At 48.2% G+C, this 18,617-nt stretch overlaps 10 protein-coding genes; 4 read left to right on the plus strand and 6 right to left on the minus strand.

The window, feature by feature from the left end:
- Positions 1 to 847: 847 nt before the first annotated feature.
- On the plus strand, positions 848 to 1,924 carry FFUJ_11651 (probable CDC28-cyclin-dependent protein kinase; the record flags this gene model as incomplete). XM_023570573.1 has 4 exons in its annotated part: positions 848 to 884; positions 935 to 1,610; positions 1,661 to 1,879; positions 1,906 to 1,924. 4 exons carry the CDS (start codon positions 848 to 850, stop codon positions 1,922 to 1,924), a joined length of 951 nt encoding a protein of 316 aa, XP_023438140.1.
- Positions 1,925 to 2,316: 392 nt separating this feature from the next.
- On the minus strand, positions 2,317 to 3,587 carry FFUJ_11652 (related to pectate lyase L precursor; the record flags this gene model as incomplete). XM_023570575.1 has 3 exons in its annotated part: positions 2,317 to 3,103; positions 3,151 to 3,243; positions 3,292 to 3,587. 3 exons carry the CDS (start codon positions 3,585 to 3,587, stop codon positions 2,317 to 2,319), a joined length of 1,176 nt encoding a protein of 391 aa, XP_023437666.1.
- A 1,271-nt stretch (positions 3,588 to 4,858) lies between these two features.
- Positions 4,859 to 5,716, plus strand: FFUJ_11653 (uncharacterized protein; the record flags this gene model as incomplete). The annotated part of the gene is made up of 1 exon (XM_023570576.1): positions 4,859 to 5,716. One exon carries the CDS (start codon positions 4,859 to 4,861, stop codon positions 5,714 to 5,716), a length of 858 nt encoding a protein of 285 aa, XP_023437667.1.
- Positions 5,717 to 5,769: 53 nt separating this feature from the next.
- Positions 5,770 to 6,768, minus strand: FFUJ_11654 (related to sedoheptulose-1,7-bisphosphatase; the record flags this gene model as incomplete). Its single annotated transcript, XM_023570577.1, has 1 exon — positions 5,770 to 6,768. The coding sequence occupies one exon, from the start codon at positions 6,766 to 6,768 to the stop codon at positions 5,770 to 5,772; it is 999 nt and encodes a 332-aa protein (XP_023437668.1).
- A 1,002-nt stretch (positions 6,769 to 7,770) lies between these two features.
- On the minus strand, positions 7,771 to 8,146 carry FFUJ_11655 (uncharacterized protein; the record flags this gene model as incomplete). XM_023570578.1 has 2 exons in its annotated part: positions 7,771 to 7,999; positions 8,061 to 8,146. 2 exons carry the CDS (start codon positions 8,144 to 8,146, stop codon positions 7,771 to 7,773), a joined length of 315 nt encoding a protein of 104 aa, XP_023437669.1.
- A 1,405-nt stretch (positions 8,147 to 9,551) lies between these two features.
- FFUJ_11656 (uncharacterized protein) lies at positions 9,552 to 10,133 on the minus strand (the record flags this gene model as incomplete). XM_023570579.1 has 2 exons in its annotated part: positions 9,552 to 9,749; positions 9,807 to 10,133. 2 exons carry the CDS (start codon positions 10,131 to 10,133, stop codon positions 9,552 to 9,554), a joined length of 525 nt encoding a protein of 174 aa, XP_023437670.1.
- Positions 10,134 to 11,357: 1,224 nt separating this feature from the next.
- Positions 11,358 to 12,833, plus strand: FFUJ_11657 (ANX-14 annexin XIV; the record flags this gene model as incomplete). Its single annotated transcript, XM_023570580.1, has 1 exon — positions 11,358 to 12,833. The coding sequence occupies one exon, from the start codon at positions 11,358 to 11,360 to the stop codon at positions 12,831 to 12,833; it is 1,476 nt and encodes a 491-aa protein (XP_023437671.1).
- Positions 12,834 to 14,116: 1,283 nt separating this feature from the next.
- Positions 14,117 to 15,652, minus strand: FFUJ_11658 (uncharacterized protein; the record flags this gene model as incomplete). Its single annotated transcript, XM_023570581.1, has 1 exon — positions 14,117 to 15,652. One exon carries the CDS (start codon positions 15,650 to 15,652, stop codon positions 14,117 to 14,119), a length of 1,536 nt encoding a protein of 511 aa, XP_023437672.1.
- A 433-nt stretch (positions 15,653 to 16,085) lies between these two features.
- Positions 16,086 to 17,471, plus strand: FFUJ_11659 (related to dityrosine transporter; the record flags this gene model as incomplete). The annotated part of the gene is made up of 1 exon (XM_023570582.1): positions 16,086 to 17,471. The coding sequence occupies one exon, from the start codon at positions 16,086 to 16,088 to the stop codon at positions 17,469 to 17,471; it is 1,386 nt and encodes a 461-aa protein (XP_023437673.1).
- Positions 17,472 to 17,697: 226 nt separating this feature from the next.
- FFUJ_11660 (related to SPS19-peroxisomal 2,4-dienoyl-CoA reductase) lies at positions 17,698 to 18,551 on the minus strand (the record flags this gene model as incomplete). XM_023570583.1 has 2 exons in its annotated part: positions 17,698 to 18,218; positions 18,269 to 18,551. The coding sequence occupies 2 exons, from the start codon at positions 18,549 to 18,551 to the stop codon at positions 17,698 to 17,700; spliced, it is 804 nt and encodes a 267-aa protein (XP_023437674.1).
- Positions 18,552 to 18,617: the final 66 nt, after the last annotated feature.

The raw sequence follows: 18,617 nt of genomic DNA on the forward strand, positions 1-18,617 counted from the left end.
TTACAGGGATTGAATCACTGCTGTTGAAGCCAACACAGCGCTAAGCATGCACTGACGCCGACAACTCAGCGAGTTAGACTGCCTCATTCGTAGGGCTAAGCAAGCCATTTCAGGGTCGTGTCATGATCTCAAAACCGCCTGATGCACCTCAGTTGCTCAGGTCTAGTTTCTCAACTTCAGGTCCTTTGAGCTTGGATCGCGCTGTATTTCATTTAGTTTTCATAGCCAAAACACCAAATGACCAGCTTTATTTGTATGCGATGTCGGTCGCGTCGTTCATCTGAGCTCATTTGTTTTGGTGGGTGAGTTTTTACTTATCGCCACTTCAGGGATGAACTAACACAGTAGTGAGGGTAAGGGCATTAAGAATGTGCGCAAAGAACAAACTGAACAATCAGTGGTGACTGTGATGAGATAAAATAAAGATATAACTACCTACCTTAGTGAATGGAAACACCAGGACTACCCATCAAACGATCTATCATGATACAGTGAGTGAGTGAGTGATTCATAGTGAGTTGGTGCGGAGACAAACAGAAAGACGAGACGCGTCAGTTGTCCCCGCAACAAAAAAAACAGAGCCAACGCGCGCGTCGGGAGGAAAATGATCCGTCAACGCATCGAATTTTCAATTGACGAGGGACACGAAACAAACAGAAGAAGCCAGACACGGAGCGGCAACATCGCATGACCGAGATATAACGAGTAATTCCATAGACCAACGACCAGTCACTTTATCGCATACGACATAAACCCACCGCGACAAAACTCTATTCCCACTGTCCACACACAGCCTCATCCCCTCATTGCCTGATCCTCATCTCAACAGACCCCACCAAAACTCAACATGGATAACTATCAGAGAATAGAAAAAGTCGGAGAAGGTCTGAGCACCCGTGACATGTCTGCTACATATTCACTGACCCCATCTCAGGTACTTATGGTGTTGTCTACAAAGCCCGCGATCTCAGCCACAATGGCCGCATCGTCGCCCTCAAAAAGATCCGTCTCGAGACTGAAGACGAAGGCGTTCCCAGCACCGCCATCCGCGAGATTTCCGTCCTGAGAGAACTTAACCACCCAAACGTCGTCAGCCTCCTGAATATTGTTCACGCCGACGGCCACAAGCTCTACCTCGTCATGGAATTCCTCGACCTTGATCTTAAAAAGTACATGGACTCGCTCCCCGTCACAGACGGCGGCCGTGGAAAGCCTCTGCCCACAGGGACTGCCACTACCGTGCGAAACTTGGGAATGGATGAGAAGGTGGTGCAGAAGTTTATGCTGGATCTGGTCCAGGGCATCAAATATTGTCACTCGCGTCGCATATTGCATCGCGACTTGAAGCCGCAGAACTTGCTCATCGATAAGGACGGAAATCTCAAACTAGCCGATTTTGGCTTGGCGAGAGCATTTGGTGTTCCTCTGAGGAGTTATACTCATGAAGTTGTTACGCTGTGGTATCGCGCCCCCGAGGTCTTGCTTGGTGGAAGGCAGTATTCAACTGGTGTTGATATGTGGTCTGTCGGTACCATCTTCGCTGAGATGTGCTCCAAAAAGCCCCTTTTCCCTGGTGATTCAGAAATTGATGAGATCTTCAAAATATTCCGGTAATTCAGCCCCGATCTAGATCCTTGAAAACGAGTACTGATCATTGCAGGACCCTCGGAACACCCGATGAGGACGCCTGGCCTGGTGTCACCACTTACCCAGATTTTAAGCCATCTTTCCCCAAGTGGCAGCGAGATTTCTCTACTCCCCTTTGCCCGAACCTGGATGAGGCTGGTCTCGAGCTCCTTGACTACATGCTCATCTGCGATCCTGTAACTCGCATTTCTGCCAAGGCGGCTCTGAACCACCCTTATTTTGATGAGATTCTGTGAGTAGTGCTACCGGGTTTGACAGGCGCATCGCTGACAAGTAGTTACCGCAGGGGACGCAACTGATTCGCTCATGCACTGAATATTGACGTGAGAGGAGACGATGGATGGGATATTGTAGAGTACGAAAAAGGAAACGCATGAAAACGGCATCATTGAGGGTATGAGTAAGAAATCCGGATGAACTTAATGAGGATTACATGAAGGAGGCAATTATTGATAGATGGCATAAGGATCGGAGGTCAAAATTGTAAACTGTATTTTTTTTGTTGTGCTGTTCTTCGCTTCATACCATCCTAACCCAGGCGTGATCAACCAACGGTTTAGGTCTCACATTTATTTTCTCAACAGACAGAGCTCAGGCAAGATGACATGAAGAAGTTCATACCGAATGGAAGTATACTACGAATTATGTACAAAATTTCAAGGTAATTTCTCAGACCTTGGCCTTGGTAGTAGCACCAATAGCAGCCCCAGAAGCAGGGATCAAGAAATCGCTAGCCTTGACACGTCCATCAGTTCCACGAGCACCCTTCAGGGTGGATGCATCTGTGCTCTTGAAAGAAGCATCATTCCAGGTATCCTTGCTATCCCACGAGTTTCCAGATGCAGAAACCTTGCTGTTCAAGCTGACCTGGTCACCCGTGTTGCTGGCAGCAACATTCTTGGTGACCTTGGACGAGGAGCTGCGCAGGTTGAACCCATTGTCGCCGTTCTTCCAAGCGGTGTTACGGTCAAAGGTAAGGGAGCCAGGGTTTCCGTTATCGATGAAGCCCTTCTTAGCGTTCTGGAAGGCTATGCAGTTCTTGACGATGTGGTTCGCAGGAGGGTTGTTGGTGATGCCGAGCTTGAAGCCGTTGCCGTCACCTTCAAAGGGTGTGAAACCCCAGCGGTTAAAACCGTTACCCCACGCGTACACTTCGTCGAGCGTCACGGGGGAGCCAAACATGTACAGGTCCAGACCATCGTCGACGTTTTCCCAAAGACGGGCATTGCGGAGGACGTTGCCTTCACCCGAGCCTTCCTTGCAAGCGAAACCGTCGGCACTCTCACCATTCTTCCGAGGGTCACGGTTACGGTAGGAGTCAAGGTTTATGACTTGATTGTTGGAGGAAGCGCCTTCCAGCTGGAAGCCGGTCTCATAATTGTCATGGGTGGAGAGACCTTCGTAGTAGTTGTTGGAGGCATCTCTGGCGTAGATGCCATATGGACCGTTGATGATCCTATGAAGTATGAGTTTAGTGACCTTTGAGGCTAGAGTTGAACTTACTCGAGATTATAGAATGACCACCACTCGGCATTCTGGATATGGAAGACACCGCGCTCAGCATTGGGGAGTGACTCGCCAACAGCCTTTGGTGTACTAGATCACGTTAGTGTCGGCATATTCTACCTTGGAGTTTTTACTAACCCTGGCATATTTTCTCCATCAATGATCACCTTCTCATTCTGATAAGGCTTCACCGTGATGGGACTTCCCTTTGCACCACTGCTCTTGACCTGAATGTTCTTTGAAGGAGCATAAGTACCCTTCCTCAAGTAGATAAAGTCACCAGCCTTGGCAGCATCAATGGCAGATTGGATCGATCCATATGGTGCAGCAAGAGTACCAGAGCCAGTACCGGTAGGAGATACAAAGATATCCTTAGCGTTGGCACCAGCCAGGAAGGCTAGGACAATTGCGGGGGTAAGCTTAATAACAACCATAATTGCGAGATCCAATGATTAGAATGCTGTGACAATTCTTCATTTGCGATGGATTTGTCTATTATTTTATGTATAAGAGATGCACTATACGTAATTTCCTAGAAAGGGCGTACGGATTGGTCCACTCCGAAGGGAACGACGAGGTTGAGGATGAGGGGTATTTCCACCAATGAGACGATATTACCCCTTTCAGAAGATCGCTGTTTCACTGGTGGACATCATCTCGGAGATGTTTCAAAGGAAGTATTTGGGGGCATCTTGGAAATTGGGGGATCCAGTGCTGTCCATTTGCTCCTTGATGAAGTTAGTAAACTGAAGATTCGGGCGGAAATACGCCGAAGTGATGTGGCCATATGTTCAGGATATTCTTCTATCCAATCGCTGGACTCTCTATACTCGGAATTTCGTAAAGCTGCCTTGACCGACAGTTTATTGAAAGTATAAGGCCATCCTAGTTGATAGACCTCGGAGCAAGCGAGTAGGGGATATCAACTTGTTACGGATATCCTAGCCCCTTATTAGTCTTGGGGGCATCCAAGCCGTTTACGTGACACCTACTCGCTGTCTTCTTTACGCCTATTCGATTTAGGTTTTCATACGAGGCTTCTATGGCCCCTCTTTGCTTGTCCCTGTGTCTCTAAACCCGCCGCCCGGCGATTCTTTGAAGCTCACAGCCCGACAGTCTTGCCCCTAATCTATAGTTCCCCATTCAAAGATCAGATCAGGAACGATCAAAGACTTGATGGTATGACAACAGATTCAAGAGTCGCGTCTATAGTCTTAGGATCCTCTTCTGTAGCAACAACACTCCCCTTAGGGACATCCTCCATTCTAAATGCGGACGACAGGGACGACAGGGGACTCGATCATAAGGCGCGCATTTCATGTTACTCATGTGGTCTCATGATACAGGAGACCCTATGGCGCTGGTAGTCGATGTCGCGATTACAATAGCTTACGTTGGATTCTGATTGAAACCTCCGTGTTCAGACGGCAACCAATGCTTTGAGGCTGGAGGCGTACAATCTTAGTAAGAATCGACTGGCCCAGACCGTGATTGGCTTCTGCCTCGTGAGCCTGCAGCGTCATCATTACCGAACTTCATCTATCCTACTAAGCACTTGGGAATAGTGCCAAAACTACAGAGAAGTATAAGAACGACGGCTCTAGGACGTAATTTTCCCGAAAGTTCACTCTGAGTCGGAGTAGATATAACTGACGATTAAAACAATTTGCGGACGAAATGGGTGAGTTGCGATACCCCTCATCTGATGTCACGTCTGACATGCTCAGCCACCGAAGCCAATAACAAGGGCCTCAGCTACGGCGTCGGCAAGATAAACGCTAAAGGGGCCTTCACTGCCGAAATCACGATCGCTCCCCGTGTCGGCCTTGAGGACATCTGGCAGGGTCAATATGGCGGCGCTCAAGTGATGGGAAAACGCCCAGGCATGTACATCAAGTACCTTCCTACCAAGTATCACCCAATCAACGGCGATATGCTCACGGGAGGATGCTATCTCTTCGACACGCTCGAAAATGCGAAAGGCTACGAAGACTGGACTACAAACGAGTTCGAAGTGGGTGAGCCAAAGACGACCTATTGGAAACAGCCTTTATTCAAGCATGTAGACTCTTTTGTCTGGAACGTCATCGGGGCTCATAATTTCACTCCAGTCGAAGACCATGGCATCGGTCGTTTCCAGCGCTGGACTTACCACCATGTCGGTGTTGAAGCCATCTTGAAGCAGCTGTATCCTGTTCTCAAAGATGCAGCCGAGAGAAGAGGAGCAGGCTCGTTTTGGCTCTTGCACCGACCGGAGGATAAAATGATCGCTGTTCACATGTCGTTCCCTAAGCCTGAAGATGGTGATCACGAGGCGATGCGTGAAGAGGTTGAGGATATTGCGCATGAAGGCTCTGTCGCGGATGTCTTTCCTGATGCACTCGAGGTAGAAACGCTGCTAGACAGGACGAGCATTTACTACGCTGTTTGGCAGCCTTTGGCGCCTGGGGATGGTGTCGAGGTCACGAGCCCAAACTTTCCCGAAATTGCAAAGGGCGTCAAAGGGAGCAGCTTGAGTGTCTCACACGGAAAGGACAAGGAATTGATGAATGTTGTCTATTGATTTCATACCGATGCTCACAAATAAACTGAACTTTTATGCTTCCAATCTGTAATCTATCCCAACAGTGCCCTTTTCACCTTTTCAACCTCCTCCGCGGTTCCACAAACCAATCCAGCTCTATCATCACATCCCTTCAATACAGTATCAAATACTCTCGCACCAGTCTCAGGGTCAATGGCCTGTCCGCTCGCACACTCAACAACGAGCGCTACAGGGAGCAGCTCGTAAAGTCTTCGCAACTTAGCCTTGCTGGCAGAAGTCACTGGTGAGATGTACACGCCGTGACCCTTGACCAAAGCATGATAGATGTCGGGAATGAGACCTCCCGAGTACCGTAGCGTATACTTGTTGGTGATGAAACTTGTCACAAGATTCATGTACTTCTCATTATCGGCAGCGGCTCGTAGGTTGGCGGGAGCGAAGTAGCGTGTTTTGAAGGGAGGCTCGGCGAGACGAAGCTCGGGACGAGCGACGACGAACTTTTGTGTGTCGTTGAGGCTGACTTCGAAGCATTTGGGCTCGGATCCTGGCACTCGGAGAGCAACGATGGCGAGGGTTCGTGGACCGAATACTCCCAGAACAGAACCAATTTGCTTCTCTGTAGGCTGGCCAACGGCTGTCACGCCATCCCAAATACCGATAATGGTACCCACAGACCAGTTTGGCCCAATGATAGAGCTTCCATCGAGAGGATCAAAAGCGACGGTGTATTGCTCAACGCTGGTATCAACCTGCGTTGTCTCTCCTGCTCGCGCTGGCTTCTCGACAGGGTCCTCTTCACTGCTGGCAGTTTTGATAGCCGACGACTTTGCAATACCGTCACGAATAATGTTCTCAGCCAGAACATCGACATTCAGCTGCTCATCACCAAAAGCGTTCTCTGTGCCGACGATGGAAACATCATATGATCCTCTTAACCCTTTGCCAATATCTGCGATAGCGCTTAAAAGCTGAGGAATGACCGAGTCGCGCAATGAGGCTCTGCTTTCTTGGGGTAGCGCTGATTTGAGAAATGGCGCAAGCTCGAGCTCGGGTGCTTTTGTTGAAGACATTTTTGTTGCATGCGATGTTGAAAATGTCAAGTCTAAAGTGTCCATCTCGAATTTGAGGTTGCGTCACTGAAAATTGACGCAATTGAGCTGCTGTCATGGTCGAGCTTAACCAGAAATAGTTTAGAGAGTCGTTATCGACGGCCCGATTAGCGTTGATAGCGGGCGATAAGGACGCCTCTTAACCTTGACATCACATCATGGCCATGGCGTTTAGTTAGCCATTCTGCATTTATCTCAGCATCGAATCTCTGAGGCAAATGGAAGACTGAAGTAAGTTTTCTGCTTATGTGAGTTAATAGTGTGCATGATTCTTGCCTGTTTGCAAGTATAGTCTAGTATTTCTCGACTCACCGACCGATATCGTGAAGTCAAATGAAACTCTTGTTTCATGAAGCCCAACACTTACTTCTGGAGAGATGTCATATTGGTATGCTCTTGAGTCTATAGTCTTCACGATTCCGATCATCAGATTTTTGGGGAGAAAGTTCGGGATGTGAATCAGCCGAGACCGAAATGCCGGGAAACCCGGCTACATGGTCTTATCGGGCCGCATGTATCTTGTTCAGAATGTCGTATCACTACGGCTCCCATGAAAATGAAAGTGAATATCATTGAGACTGAAACTTCAACTCAATCACCTGATCAATCAGGTCTCAAAAGAGCACTGGAGTCGGAGCAAGATGATCGATGAGCACATGCGGAACCGGGTCCGCAATGCGGCATACGACAGAAGGTGAGGTGTCACAAATCGATCGACATTGAACAAATCTTGATCCAATAACTGCTCAACTCTGTCAAGATATCCCGGTTCCACGGAATGTCTCACGGAATCGCATTAGATTACCGATATGTACACGTCTCCTTGGTACTCGGCGGCTGCGGAGTTCCATCTCCGCCAGGTTACCATCTATCTCAATGAGCATCAGAACGGACTCTACAGTTTAGATTCGCTGGCAAATCGTCAGATGGAAGGGTTTGCATATTAATATATCCATTAAACTCTTACGATGACGCAACAGTCTCGCTGGCAACGATAGGTCCCTTCAGCAGCACAGGGTTTCCATCATAGAAGTTCTTGATATCGCCAAAGACAGCAGCGGCAGCCTCGCTAGCAGCAGCCTTCTCAAACACCTCAAGGCTCTCCCACTCAAGAGTAGCCTGTATCTGGAAGGGCGCACCCTCCTGGAAGGTAATGATCTTATAGTTCTTGAGACCGTAGGAACCCCATTTGCTGCAGAGGCATTAGTAATTGCATTGAATTCTGGTGGCATGTCAGATCGGGGTCCACTTACGATGCGACAAGGGGCATGTGCTTTGTGAGATAATAATCCAGGTCGAAAGATGGACCGGAAGGATAGACGACGAGTACTTGAGCCATTTTGATATACAAAAAAAGTGATTTGAGTGAAGGGTTTTGTGATAATTGTTTCGGTGAAACGGCCTCGGCAGCTAAAATCGAGGGGTAGCCAGCATTTATATAACGGTACCGAGCGGGGTGAGAGGTAGCTCCCCACCTTGCGAATTAGGTGAGGCCAACGGGTCAACGGAGCCATACTCGGGAGTGATGTGATTGATGGAGACTGATTACTCAGCTTGGGAATCTATTCTGAATGGTGTTTTCCGTTTTCAAGAGGGTCCCGAGGTTGAGCGGTCAGGTCAGCAATTACCTTGGCTACTTATTTAACGTCACCTGGCTAATGCAGCCACGACAGGCACAAGTGGAGTGCGTGGCTTGATAAGCTTATCAGATTCTGGCCAGTGTGACACCTATTGACAGCATTCTTTACCAAAGGCGGCCATGGGAAGTAAATGTTGCGTTCAAGGGGTCAAAATACATGAGCGGAGAATGAATCTCTTCTCTCCAGCCATGCAACCCTGACCAGATTTGTCCTAGTTTGCAAAAATGCCATTGCGACAGTATGTTGGTAGGCAGTCTTCCATACCATCTGATACGTCTTCTATCAGCCTCTCTTCCAGATCGCCACCGAAATTATGTGTTTCACTGGTTGATGACCAATTCCACTTCTGCACAGGGGACTCTTTATCAGCACTAGTGACGAATGGAGGACTTGTATTAACAATGCCCGCTAAACATCTTTTGACCTTTGAGACGTCATGTCAACATGATCTTCCAACTCAGCTCATATAGGCTATCTTTGCGTCAAAGTCCTTTGGAACTCAACCTCTATAACCCCCCGAGAAACGGCAGACAAACTGCAACAAAAGTTAATGAGTATCTATCGCTGCCGAGCCTACAACTTGCTCATCTTGTAGGTGAAAGATAACGCCGAACTTCTGTTGAAGTTGCTGAATGATGTAGGGTGGTTGAGCCATACCTCTAACTAGTAGAATATACTGGCTTCGGGTTAGTATCAGCACATGAGAAAATTGTATCGTTGTTATGACCAACATCTGGTTTTCTTCTTATGACCTCCAGGGTCGCAAATTGTGCATCAGTAGCCTTTCGATAGCCATCAACGGTTTTTTCGAAGCATTTGCGCACAACATTCCTATTTAATAAGTCAGCCATTGATGCTCTAGGAGGTGAGAACACAGGATTTAATCAATAGCTTGTTGGACGATGGGTGAAGTCGTGTCAAGGAAGAAATGGCCTTTCTCAGTAGCTATAAGACGATATCGTGATTCTCATCGCCTCTGAAAGTTTTCTTCGAGCCATATTTCCCCTCGGCCAGGATAAAAGGGTCCAGCTCGTCAAATTTGAAGATGAATGGTTGAGCAAGTAATCAATACATTCCATATCGACTGAGTGCCAGCAGAATATGCTATGTGTAGGGAACATGGCAAGCGTTGAGGACATATCCGCGGTATTCAGTCACATGGCCAATGGAGTTGAGGACGATAGATATAACTGTGTCATGCTTGTAAGACTCTTGTATCATCTGGGAGGAAGGGCAATGAAACGAGTGAGGATATGTGAGAGGCTTCCAGCTGAGGATTCCAAGCCCAGGAACAAGTCGAGACTAATATCGGGGTTGTTATATACCTAGATACTCGTACTGGTGAAACAAGTTGTCTACCTTATCATGAGAATATATGATAAACCCGGCCTTGCTCGTATAGCTATTCTCCGAGTCTGATTTCTTCTGAGTGAAGTACTCAACGCCAATAGGCTCACCCTCTTTGCTGTGAACAAAAATCTGAGTTGTCGGTCTATCAGCTAAGCTGTTTATGGCCGACTTGAGAACATGACAGTATCCACAATCATCTCTGAGACTTTGATTGCTGATGATGTTGAGTTCATCATATTCGTCGCCAGGCTGTAGTTCTCTACATGTAGGACGGTTCTGGGTAGCGTTGGCTGAGGCCTCGAGCTCAGCTCTAAGTTGGTGAGCGGAGTTCTCCATAGCAGTTTGCAAGTTGAATCCAGGTATAGGAGCATGTACAGGGTAGAATCACCTATAGATAAACTTAGGCATCTAAATCGAAGGCGTTCACACGAAAAATTACCAGATGGGGCACGTGTATATATATACCCATGTCGTAGAGTCTTGGCTCTTGAAGTGGCATGGCTGGGCAAATATGCAAGTGAAAGCGCTTAGAGCCGTCTATTTCAGCTGATTCGTTTGAGTTGCTATTGCAGCGAACCAGAGCCATTTTGCCAGCACCGGTCCCCTCTTTTTGGGGTTATCTGTAGGCGGGATTCTTGACTTGCCTGCTTGCTTGCTGCTACTGAACTTGATGGTTTCGCGTCTCTTATTAATCTCTCTATTATTTATCATGTTCAATTGATCTATCTCACAGAGATTTCGGGGAAGGTTTCTTGATCAATATCCTGTCCTCTCGAGTACATCTCTTGGAACCTTGGTATCCCCCGTCACGTAATACATTACGGAGCTTTTTCTCCACATGGCTCTCTCTTTGTAAGTGTACGAAGGATTTGTCACGCCACGCGATTCAGCTTGTTCTTTTCCGGGACTGGCTTCTTTACTGGATGTAATAATCTATAATGCCCTGGAATTATTAACAAGTTATCTGTGTCCTTGAAACTATTTCTGAGTCATCCACTTCCATTGGGAGTCAAAGAAAGCAAGCCTTGAGAAACGATTGATCTTAGGTGCTTACGTCTCCGCTAAAAAGCAGGCGATGTTTCGCTCAAATGCCCTGCAGCCGCATGTTCTAAATCTCTATACGACAAGGCTCCATATCACTGCGCCCAAATAATTGCAAACTCCCATTCTGTCAGTTATTGACCATACAATTGTCACATGCGATGATCATTCCTTTTCCCATCCTGCCTGTAAGCCACAGACATCCCGTTATGCCTTGTTTGCCCCGCACCTTCTCGTTATCGGATAGATCAACGAGGATGGGGTCATCTTAGGTCTCGATAGCAATCAGCCTAATGACGACACAGCCACTTGCAAGACGCCAGTGAGGCACCAACACCGGATTGCGGTAGCACAACCGCTAAGATGATAGTGGGAGGTAACCAAGAAGAGGCCTCCACGTTGCGATCCCCCGCCTGTCACATTTAGTTTAATAGGGCTGAACAGGTCCAAGACATTGCACGCAGCATCAACAAACATTGCTTAATTGAAGCTTAACAGTTTATTCACTACCTTACCTAGATGTCGCAGCAACCTCCTTACTGGCAAGGTTCCCAGGGCGGAGCACCCCCTCAGCCGGGCTATCCGGGACAACAGCAGCCTGGCCAGGGCTACTACCAGCCGCCGCCAGGCCAACAACCACCTTACGGCTACCAGCAGCAAGGCCCACCTGGAGGCCAGCCGAACCAGCCTTATCCTCCTGCAGGCCAACAATATCCCCCTCCAGGTCAGCAAGGACAATACCAGCAGCATTCGCAATCACAAGGCTATCCACAACAGCCTCCCTACGGCCAGCAGCCGCCAGGACATCAAGGTCCTTATGGACAACAGCCTCCTCCAGCTCCATATGGACAGGGACAGTATCCGCCACAGCAATATGGCGGTCCTCAGCAAGGCCAGTCTCCATACCCTGGCCAGCAACAGCAACAGCAACCACCTTACCCCGGCCAGCAGTGGCACCAGCAACCTGGACAGCAGCAATATGGTGGACCGCCAGTCAACGTCCCTCCAACTCCAGCATCACCAGGTTATGACCCAGCCCAGAAAGCATGGGTTAAGCCTGTAGACACCGCAGCAGACGTAGAGGCTCTTCGAAAGGCCATGAAGGGAATGGGTTGTGATGAAAAGGCTCTGATTCGTGTTCTCGTCAGCCCCAAATACGCTGATCCATGGACGATGGCCCAGCTGGTCCGCGACTACAATAGCCGTTTTATGCGCGATCTCGCAAAGGACATTGAAAGTGAGACCCGTGGCGATTTCGAGACATGTCTTCTCGCTCTGATCCGAGGACCATTGGAGAATGACGTTCAAAATTTGTCAAAGGCTCTCAACCGCGCTGGCACCGATGAAGATGCGTTGAATGATGTTCTTCTCTGCCGCTCAAACGCAGATATTCGTGCTATTACCGCCGAGTACAAGCGTTTCCGAGGCAAAGAACTTCTGGTCGATATTAAGGAAGACGTTGACGATACCCTCTACCGACTCTACAGCATGGTTCTTGCCGCCAGAAGAGCAGAAGACAATGCTCCAGTAATTCCCCACGAGATTGACCAGAAGATTACAGAACTGCAGAGGGCCACTGAGGGTACAATCGGTGCCAACGCTGTTTCTGTAGCCCAGATATTCACCAGCAGCAACGACGCCCAAGTTCGGGCAATGAACGATGCATACCAACACAAATATCACCGCAGTCTTGAGAGTGTCATTGAGAAGGAGTTCCGTGGCGACATGGAAGACGTGCTACTGCGGATACTCTACCATGCACAGGATCGAGCTCGAGCTGATGCAGGCAGGCTTAGTATGCCACTGAATAAATCAATGCGCAAGGACCGTCTCTTCATCAACAGGCTCGTCAGTCTCTACTGGGACCAGGGACGCTTATATCAGACAAAGCAGGCGTACAAGCCAGTGACTGGTGCTACGTTAAGTGGGAATATCAAGTCCGTTCTGAGCGGTGATTATAAGGACTTTGCTCTGGCATTAATTGGCGAGAAATAGGGAATATGAAGGACCGTTGGATATTTTGTCAAATATTATCATGAACATGAACTCAGATTGCAAGCCCTGGATCAAGTTATCTTGTTTTAGACAAATATGTACGGGACGTTTGATAGTTTGAATCCCTGACCCAGAATGTGATATATGAATATTAAAAAAGCTTGTCTACGGCCGAGAATTGCGATGCTCACAACTGTCAATCAATCTATGGAGCATGAGGTCAATGTCAATGTTGGAAATGTGTGACCCCTGCAAGAATGTCAGAACTCCCTATTACTGGCTTGTAGTAAGTCACACTGTTTGGCCCCCTTGCGAGTCTTGCCTGGTCTCTATTGTCTTCGGTCTAGGTGACCCATTAACTTCTTTGGTCACCTGTAAGATGACCCGACTGTCTGACTTGGCATGTAATGGGGTCTACCATGTTGGTGGCATGATGTATCAAAGGTTGCACGTTAGGGACGGATATATGGTCTTGAAGCGCCACAACAAACGACTAGCAAATAAAAAAGGGAAATACCCAAGATATGTGCTGAAGAGAGACTGATTGTACTTTCAGTCGTATGAGAGCCTGCTTTCGTTGGTATTGGGAAATCAGGATGGCGGTTAGGACTCTGGTACTTAATCTCCGCCCCTCACATCTTCCTTCTTCTGCTGTCCTCTAGTTTCTCCTTTCATATCAAATTCTAGTATCGTGAAGGTAAACCGACACAATGCACAATCCATACTCACAGGTTTGCGCTATCCCCCGGTGCAACAGGCCACGCAAACACGTCACCACTAAGATCTCGCCATGGTGCCAATGTCGTACGTGCTCGTATCTCCAATCTTGTACCTATCGAATTTACTGAAATGGACTTTGTCTGAAACCCTAGATGTTTGCCCTACGTGTACAGGCCGTTCGAAGTGAGCAGCTTATCGAGCTTGCTTTGTTTGCAATCCTCCACCACGCGACGACGACTGCTGCATTGTGATGTTGCGTCATAATGGTACGATGGAAACAGAAGCACTAATGTTCCTGTGCGCGTTTCATATCTATCATGGCAACAGGGCGATCTATAGTAGCGCTGGTTGCGGACGTCGACGGGTTTTCGTTCACGCAAGCTGATGTCGCGGCATGAGAAGACGGAAGAGCTTGGCTTTATCTGCGGTAATCTTAATCTCCTATTTCTCTGAATATCCTACTACAAAAATCAGGAAATTTCTCAAGATTTACTTCATTTCAAGGACCCTGCTCACGACATCTCTGTCTTTCACCTTACATCACTCATTCTCAGATTCTAGAATTAAGCTTCTTCAAAGGCACTGAGTACTCCCTTCACGTATTCCATCATTTCGTCCTGATATACCTGCTCTTTGATAATGAGAGGGTTCCTAGTGTCAGTAGACCTTTCCAGATAACTTCTTTCATCCAGAACAGGCCGCCCATTTCTGAGAAAATTGACCCCTAAACGGTACAAGGACAAACTGTTAGTGATGAGGACAGAGTTTGCACTTCTATTGCCGGCGTCTTGGGACTGCATTTGAAATTGCTGCCAAGTTTCATACCAAGTCTGAAGTGCCAAGTCCAGAGCCGAAGTATCGACGGGTAGAATTGATGTTTGGGCTTCGAGCAAAAGCGAACTGACTGCCAAGATCAAAAGATTCATCCCAAAGGCTGTCAAATTTGTCTCAGCGGGAGCATGACCGACCATGAGGCCTTTAACGGAGGACAGGAAACAGCTAGAAGGATCCTGAGCAGGTAGCGTAGCCCATAGAGATGCAGAACAAGCCGTCCAGCTGGCATCGTCGCATGGGAAAGAGGCTCTCGTATCTGTCGGTGATAGAATAGGTTTACTGCCGCAAAGTATTGACTGGTAACAGTCGACAGCATAAACGCCCCAGAGTACTCTTTTATTCGACTCTTTCTGTATCCATGATGTCCAAAATTGTGCATTGCGCGTAGCTTTGGTACATTCGCCGTGAACCTTGAGAAGACCTTCGTGTCGTATTGCTGCAACGAGGAGCGGATGTATGAGTCGAGACGCAGCTCTTTCAGCACTTCCGCCGTTCGCCATGGCAGCGAACTGCAGCAGTACTAAAGCTTGTAGATCTTGAAAGTTTGGCGAGCTTCCGTTTGAACGAAGACATAGCTTAGCCAGCTGCGATGGAAGAGACCCGTAGAGTAACTTTGCTTCGGCTGTAGAAGTAGGACTTCTGTCAAAGCCGGCGCCAATAAAGCAAATTGCTCGTTTTAGAACAGAAGATGATGAAGCTAGGCAGAATGTTGGAATATGCAGTAGGGGAAGTGAAGGGTGAAAGTGCGAGAAGAAGAGCCTGGCCAGCGTCTCAAGGCGATGCACAGGGATAGTCTCTGGACCGTCAAGGTCAAGAAGGAAGTCTGCTGGAAGTCGAAAATTATCGGGGCAGATGAATCCGTCATTTGTTCTCATCCCGGCCCAAAGAACATGGTTGTCAGTCAAGATGTTCTCGCCAATAGGCGATGCCATATCGCTAGGACTCCATGTCCAACTACTCATGTCAACCATGCTCTCGATATCAACAAGTTGTGATAGAAAGTCGATTTCGCCAAAGGAGGATGTATCAAAGAATGAGAAATCGACATTCTGCTCGATCAGTGGCTGCGGTTCATTTTGCTGCACGCTCTCCTGTGGCGATGGGTTTGAACTGACGATGCTGGGCGTTGTTTTCCTCGTCCGTTTCTTACGTCCGGCTTTCACGCAAGTTGAGTTCTTCTGCTGGCATCGCGAGCACGGAAAACCTTTCTTGTCGAGGTCGCATCGGACCTTGGACGTGGCACAACTGACACAGCTTCTGTTCATGTTCGTTGAGTGAAGTACGTGAGTTCATGATGTCGGGACTTCGGGGGATAGAAGTATTAAGTAGAAATTCCCGATCAGAAAGTCCCGCAGGTTTTAGTGCGTGCTGATGAAGCCCGAGCATGCTTACAGTGCATGTTTGTCAGATTTTAGAGGCATTTAAGCGGCGAGATGCCACTGTCATTGGTCAGGGTCCCAAGAGCATCGGGATTATTTTGGGAAATCCCGATAGCTGAAAGTCCCGAAGCCCCGAAGTCCCGGAATCGCATCATCAAGCCAGGACAGGATTTATCACAGCTGCAAGCTTTAATATATAAACAGACGCAATTGTACATTTTAATTACAGTTTACTTCTCACATCAGTCTCCAATCAATTCTCATTCTCACTCATCACACCAAACGCCTCCAAATCGGTATTTCCCATCGCATAGGCAAGATGTCAGATACTGCCTCCAACGAAAAGCCCAAGCAATTCTACCAGACATGGTTTGATAGGTTCTGCTTCGTAAGTCGTCGAGAAGACCCGACTACTCATTCCACTTGGCAAAAGCACGCAATTGTCGCCATCACCACTCTATCTGCATTCACAGCCCCATTTGCCTCATGCATTCTCTTCCCATCGTTCACAACTCTTGTCGATTACTTTCACACCACCGAAACCAAAGTCGCACTTACTACAACTGTCTTTCTTCTTGGCTTGGCTATTGCTCCGCTGTGGTGGAGTACCCTGAGCCAGCAGTATGGCCGTCGACCAGCCCTAGTCTCAAGCTTCCTCATCTCAACAGTTGCGGTGATCGTCTGCGCAGTCTCCAATTCGCTGCCTCTCATCATCGTCTTTCGGCTTATCGAAGCAATGGGCTGCTCCTCTGCTCAAAGCGTTGGTGCCGGCGTCATAAGCGACATCTACATCTCGACAGAGCGTGGATCAGCTTTGGGCTGGTTTTACCTGGGAACGCTTATTGGACCCTTGGTTGCGCCCATCATTGGTGGTGCTTTACAAGTCTGGCTTGGGTGGCGTGCGAATTTGTACTTCATGGCCATCTTCACCTTCGTCGCTGCCATGCTCACTCTGTTGGTTCTGCCCGAGACACTTGTCAAATCGTCTACTGAGCAACCCAAGCCATGGCACCAGGTCCTTGAACGCGATGCCCTCGCACCGCTCCCTAAACTGAAGTTTTTAATGGTACCTTCAATTGCTCTGACTATTGCCTATGTGAGCATCTGCTTCGCAAGCCTATACTGCTTCAACACGACACTTCCGTACGCTTACGCTGCTGCACCTTACAACTTCTCAGCCATTGAAATCGGTCTTTGCTATATCAGCAACTGTCTCGGATACGCTATCGGAAGTGTCGTCGGAGGCAAATTGAGCGACGCCAAGTTGCGTCAGTACCAGATAACGCATGATGGTGCCATCCGCCCCATCGAGAGGATCAAGACAGTTTGGTACGGCGTTGGCTTTATCCCCGCTGGATTGATCATCTACGGATGGTTAATTGAGAAAAAGGTGTTTTGGATTGCTCCTCTTGTCGGAGCTTTCTTGTTCGGTCTGGGTCTCATGCTTGTTACGGCAACGGTTATGCCTTTTCTTGTTGATATCAAGCCAGGAGTTGGTGCTTCAGTCGTTGCTGATCTCAACTTGGTTCGTAATGTTCTTGCTGCGATTGGCACTGTAGTGTCTCCGATCGCTACGGCAAGTATTGGCTTTGGGTGGTGGATGTCCATCTTGGCTTTGATCTGCTCTCTGGCAGTTGGCTGCATTGTCGTCGTTGTGTGGAGAGAAGGAGCGGAACAGGAACCAGTTGATGGGACTGTCGTGTGAGTTTTACACAAAAGATGAAGCAAAGGGTTAGGGCGAGCTCACGGCTTCTTATTTTCCTATGGTGTATTACTGTTTTAATGGTTCCATAGACTCATAGAAAGGCTCCTCATGGAGCACTATATAATGAAAATAGAACATAGACTGTACTTCTAACTGATATCAAGTTTCAATTCCTCAAAACCTATTTCGTTGATTGACATATTGTCGCACTTTACAGGCTGCGCCCTTAGAGGGCCGTAGACATTCCACCATCGACAATCAAGTTCACTCCATTGACGTACTTTCCGAGGCTGCTTCCGAGAAAGACAACGGCGTTGGCAATATCCTGCGCCTGTCCGATCGTTCCAAGGGGAATAGAGTCGATAAGACTCTTGAGGAAGTCAGGGTTGGCTGTCATGATCTGCTGAAACTGGCTCAACTCTACAGTTCCATCCGGTTTGTCAACAGGAGGAGAATCGATGGTGCCGGGAACGATCGTGTTGATCCTGATACCCTTAGGTCCGAGCCATCGTCCAAAATCCTTGGCCAAGGTGGCCTGAGCGCGCTTGAGCGTGGTGTATGGCCCCCGGATCGCTGGATGTCTAGCTTCGAAACCAGCGAGTGAACTGATGACGACAATCGAGCCAGTACCGTTTCGCTTCTCCAGATGGGGCTCAGAGGCGTTGATAAGGTGCACGAGGCCAAGAACGTCGGCATGGAAGCTCTTTTCCCAGTCCTCAATGCTTGGGCTAACATACTTTGGACAAGCTAGGTCACTGTCAGCAGGGTTAACAATACGATCCATTCAAGAAAAATACCATTAGCAACAACGAGGTCGATTCTTCCAAAATCTTCGGCTGAGGCTTTGACCCAGCCCTGGATCGAAGCGGCATTGGAAATATCAACGCTGTTTCCAACGGCTCGTGCTCCGCTAGTGGCGTCTTTGAAGGTTGCAAACTCGTCGCCTCGTACATTGCGAGAGCAGTATGATACACTGACACCTTCGCTCAGTAGAGTCTCAACTATAACTCTGCCAATGCCCTTGGTGCCTCCGGTGACGAGGGCATGAGCGCCAGTAAGTTGAGGAGAAAAGCGAGACATGTTGATGATGGATTGTTTGGCGCTGTTTCTGTTTAGTCTTTTCCCGATTTTCCATCTGAGAAACAT

Source organism: Fusarium fujikuroi, chromosome FFUJ_chr11 (assembly GCF_900079805.1).
Source record: "Fusarium fujikuroi IMI 58289 draft genome, chromosome FFUJ_chr11".
NCBI classification, from domain to species: Eukaryota; Fungi; Ascomycota; class Sordariomycetes; order Hypocreales; family Nectriaceae; genus Fusarium; species Fusarium fujikuroi.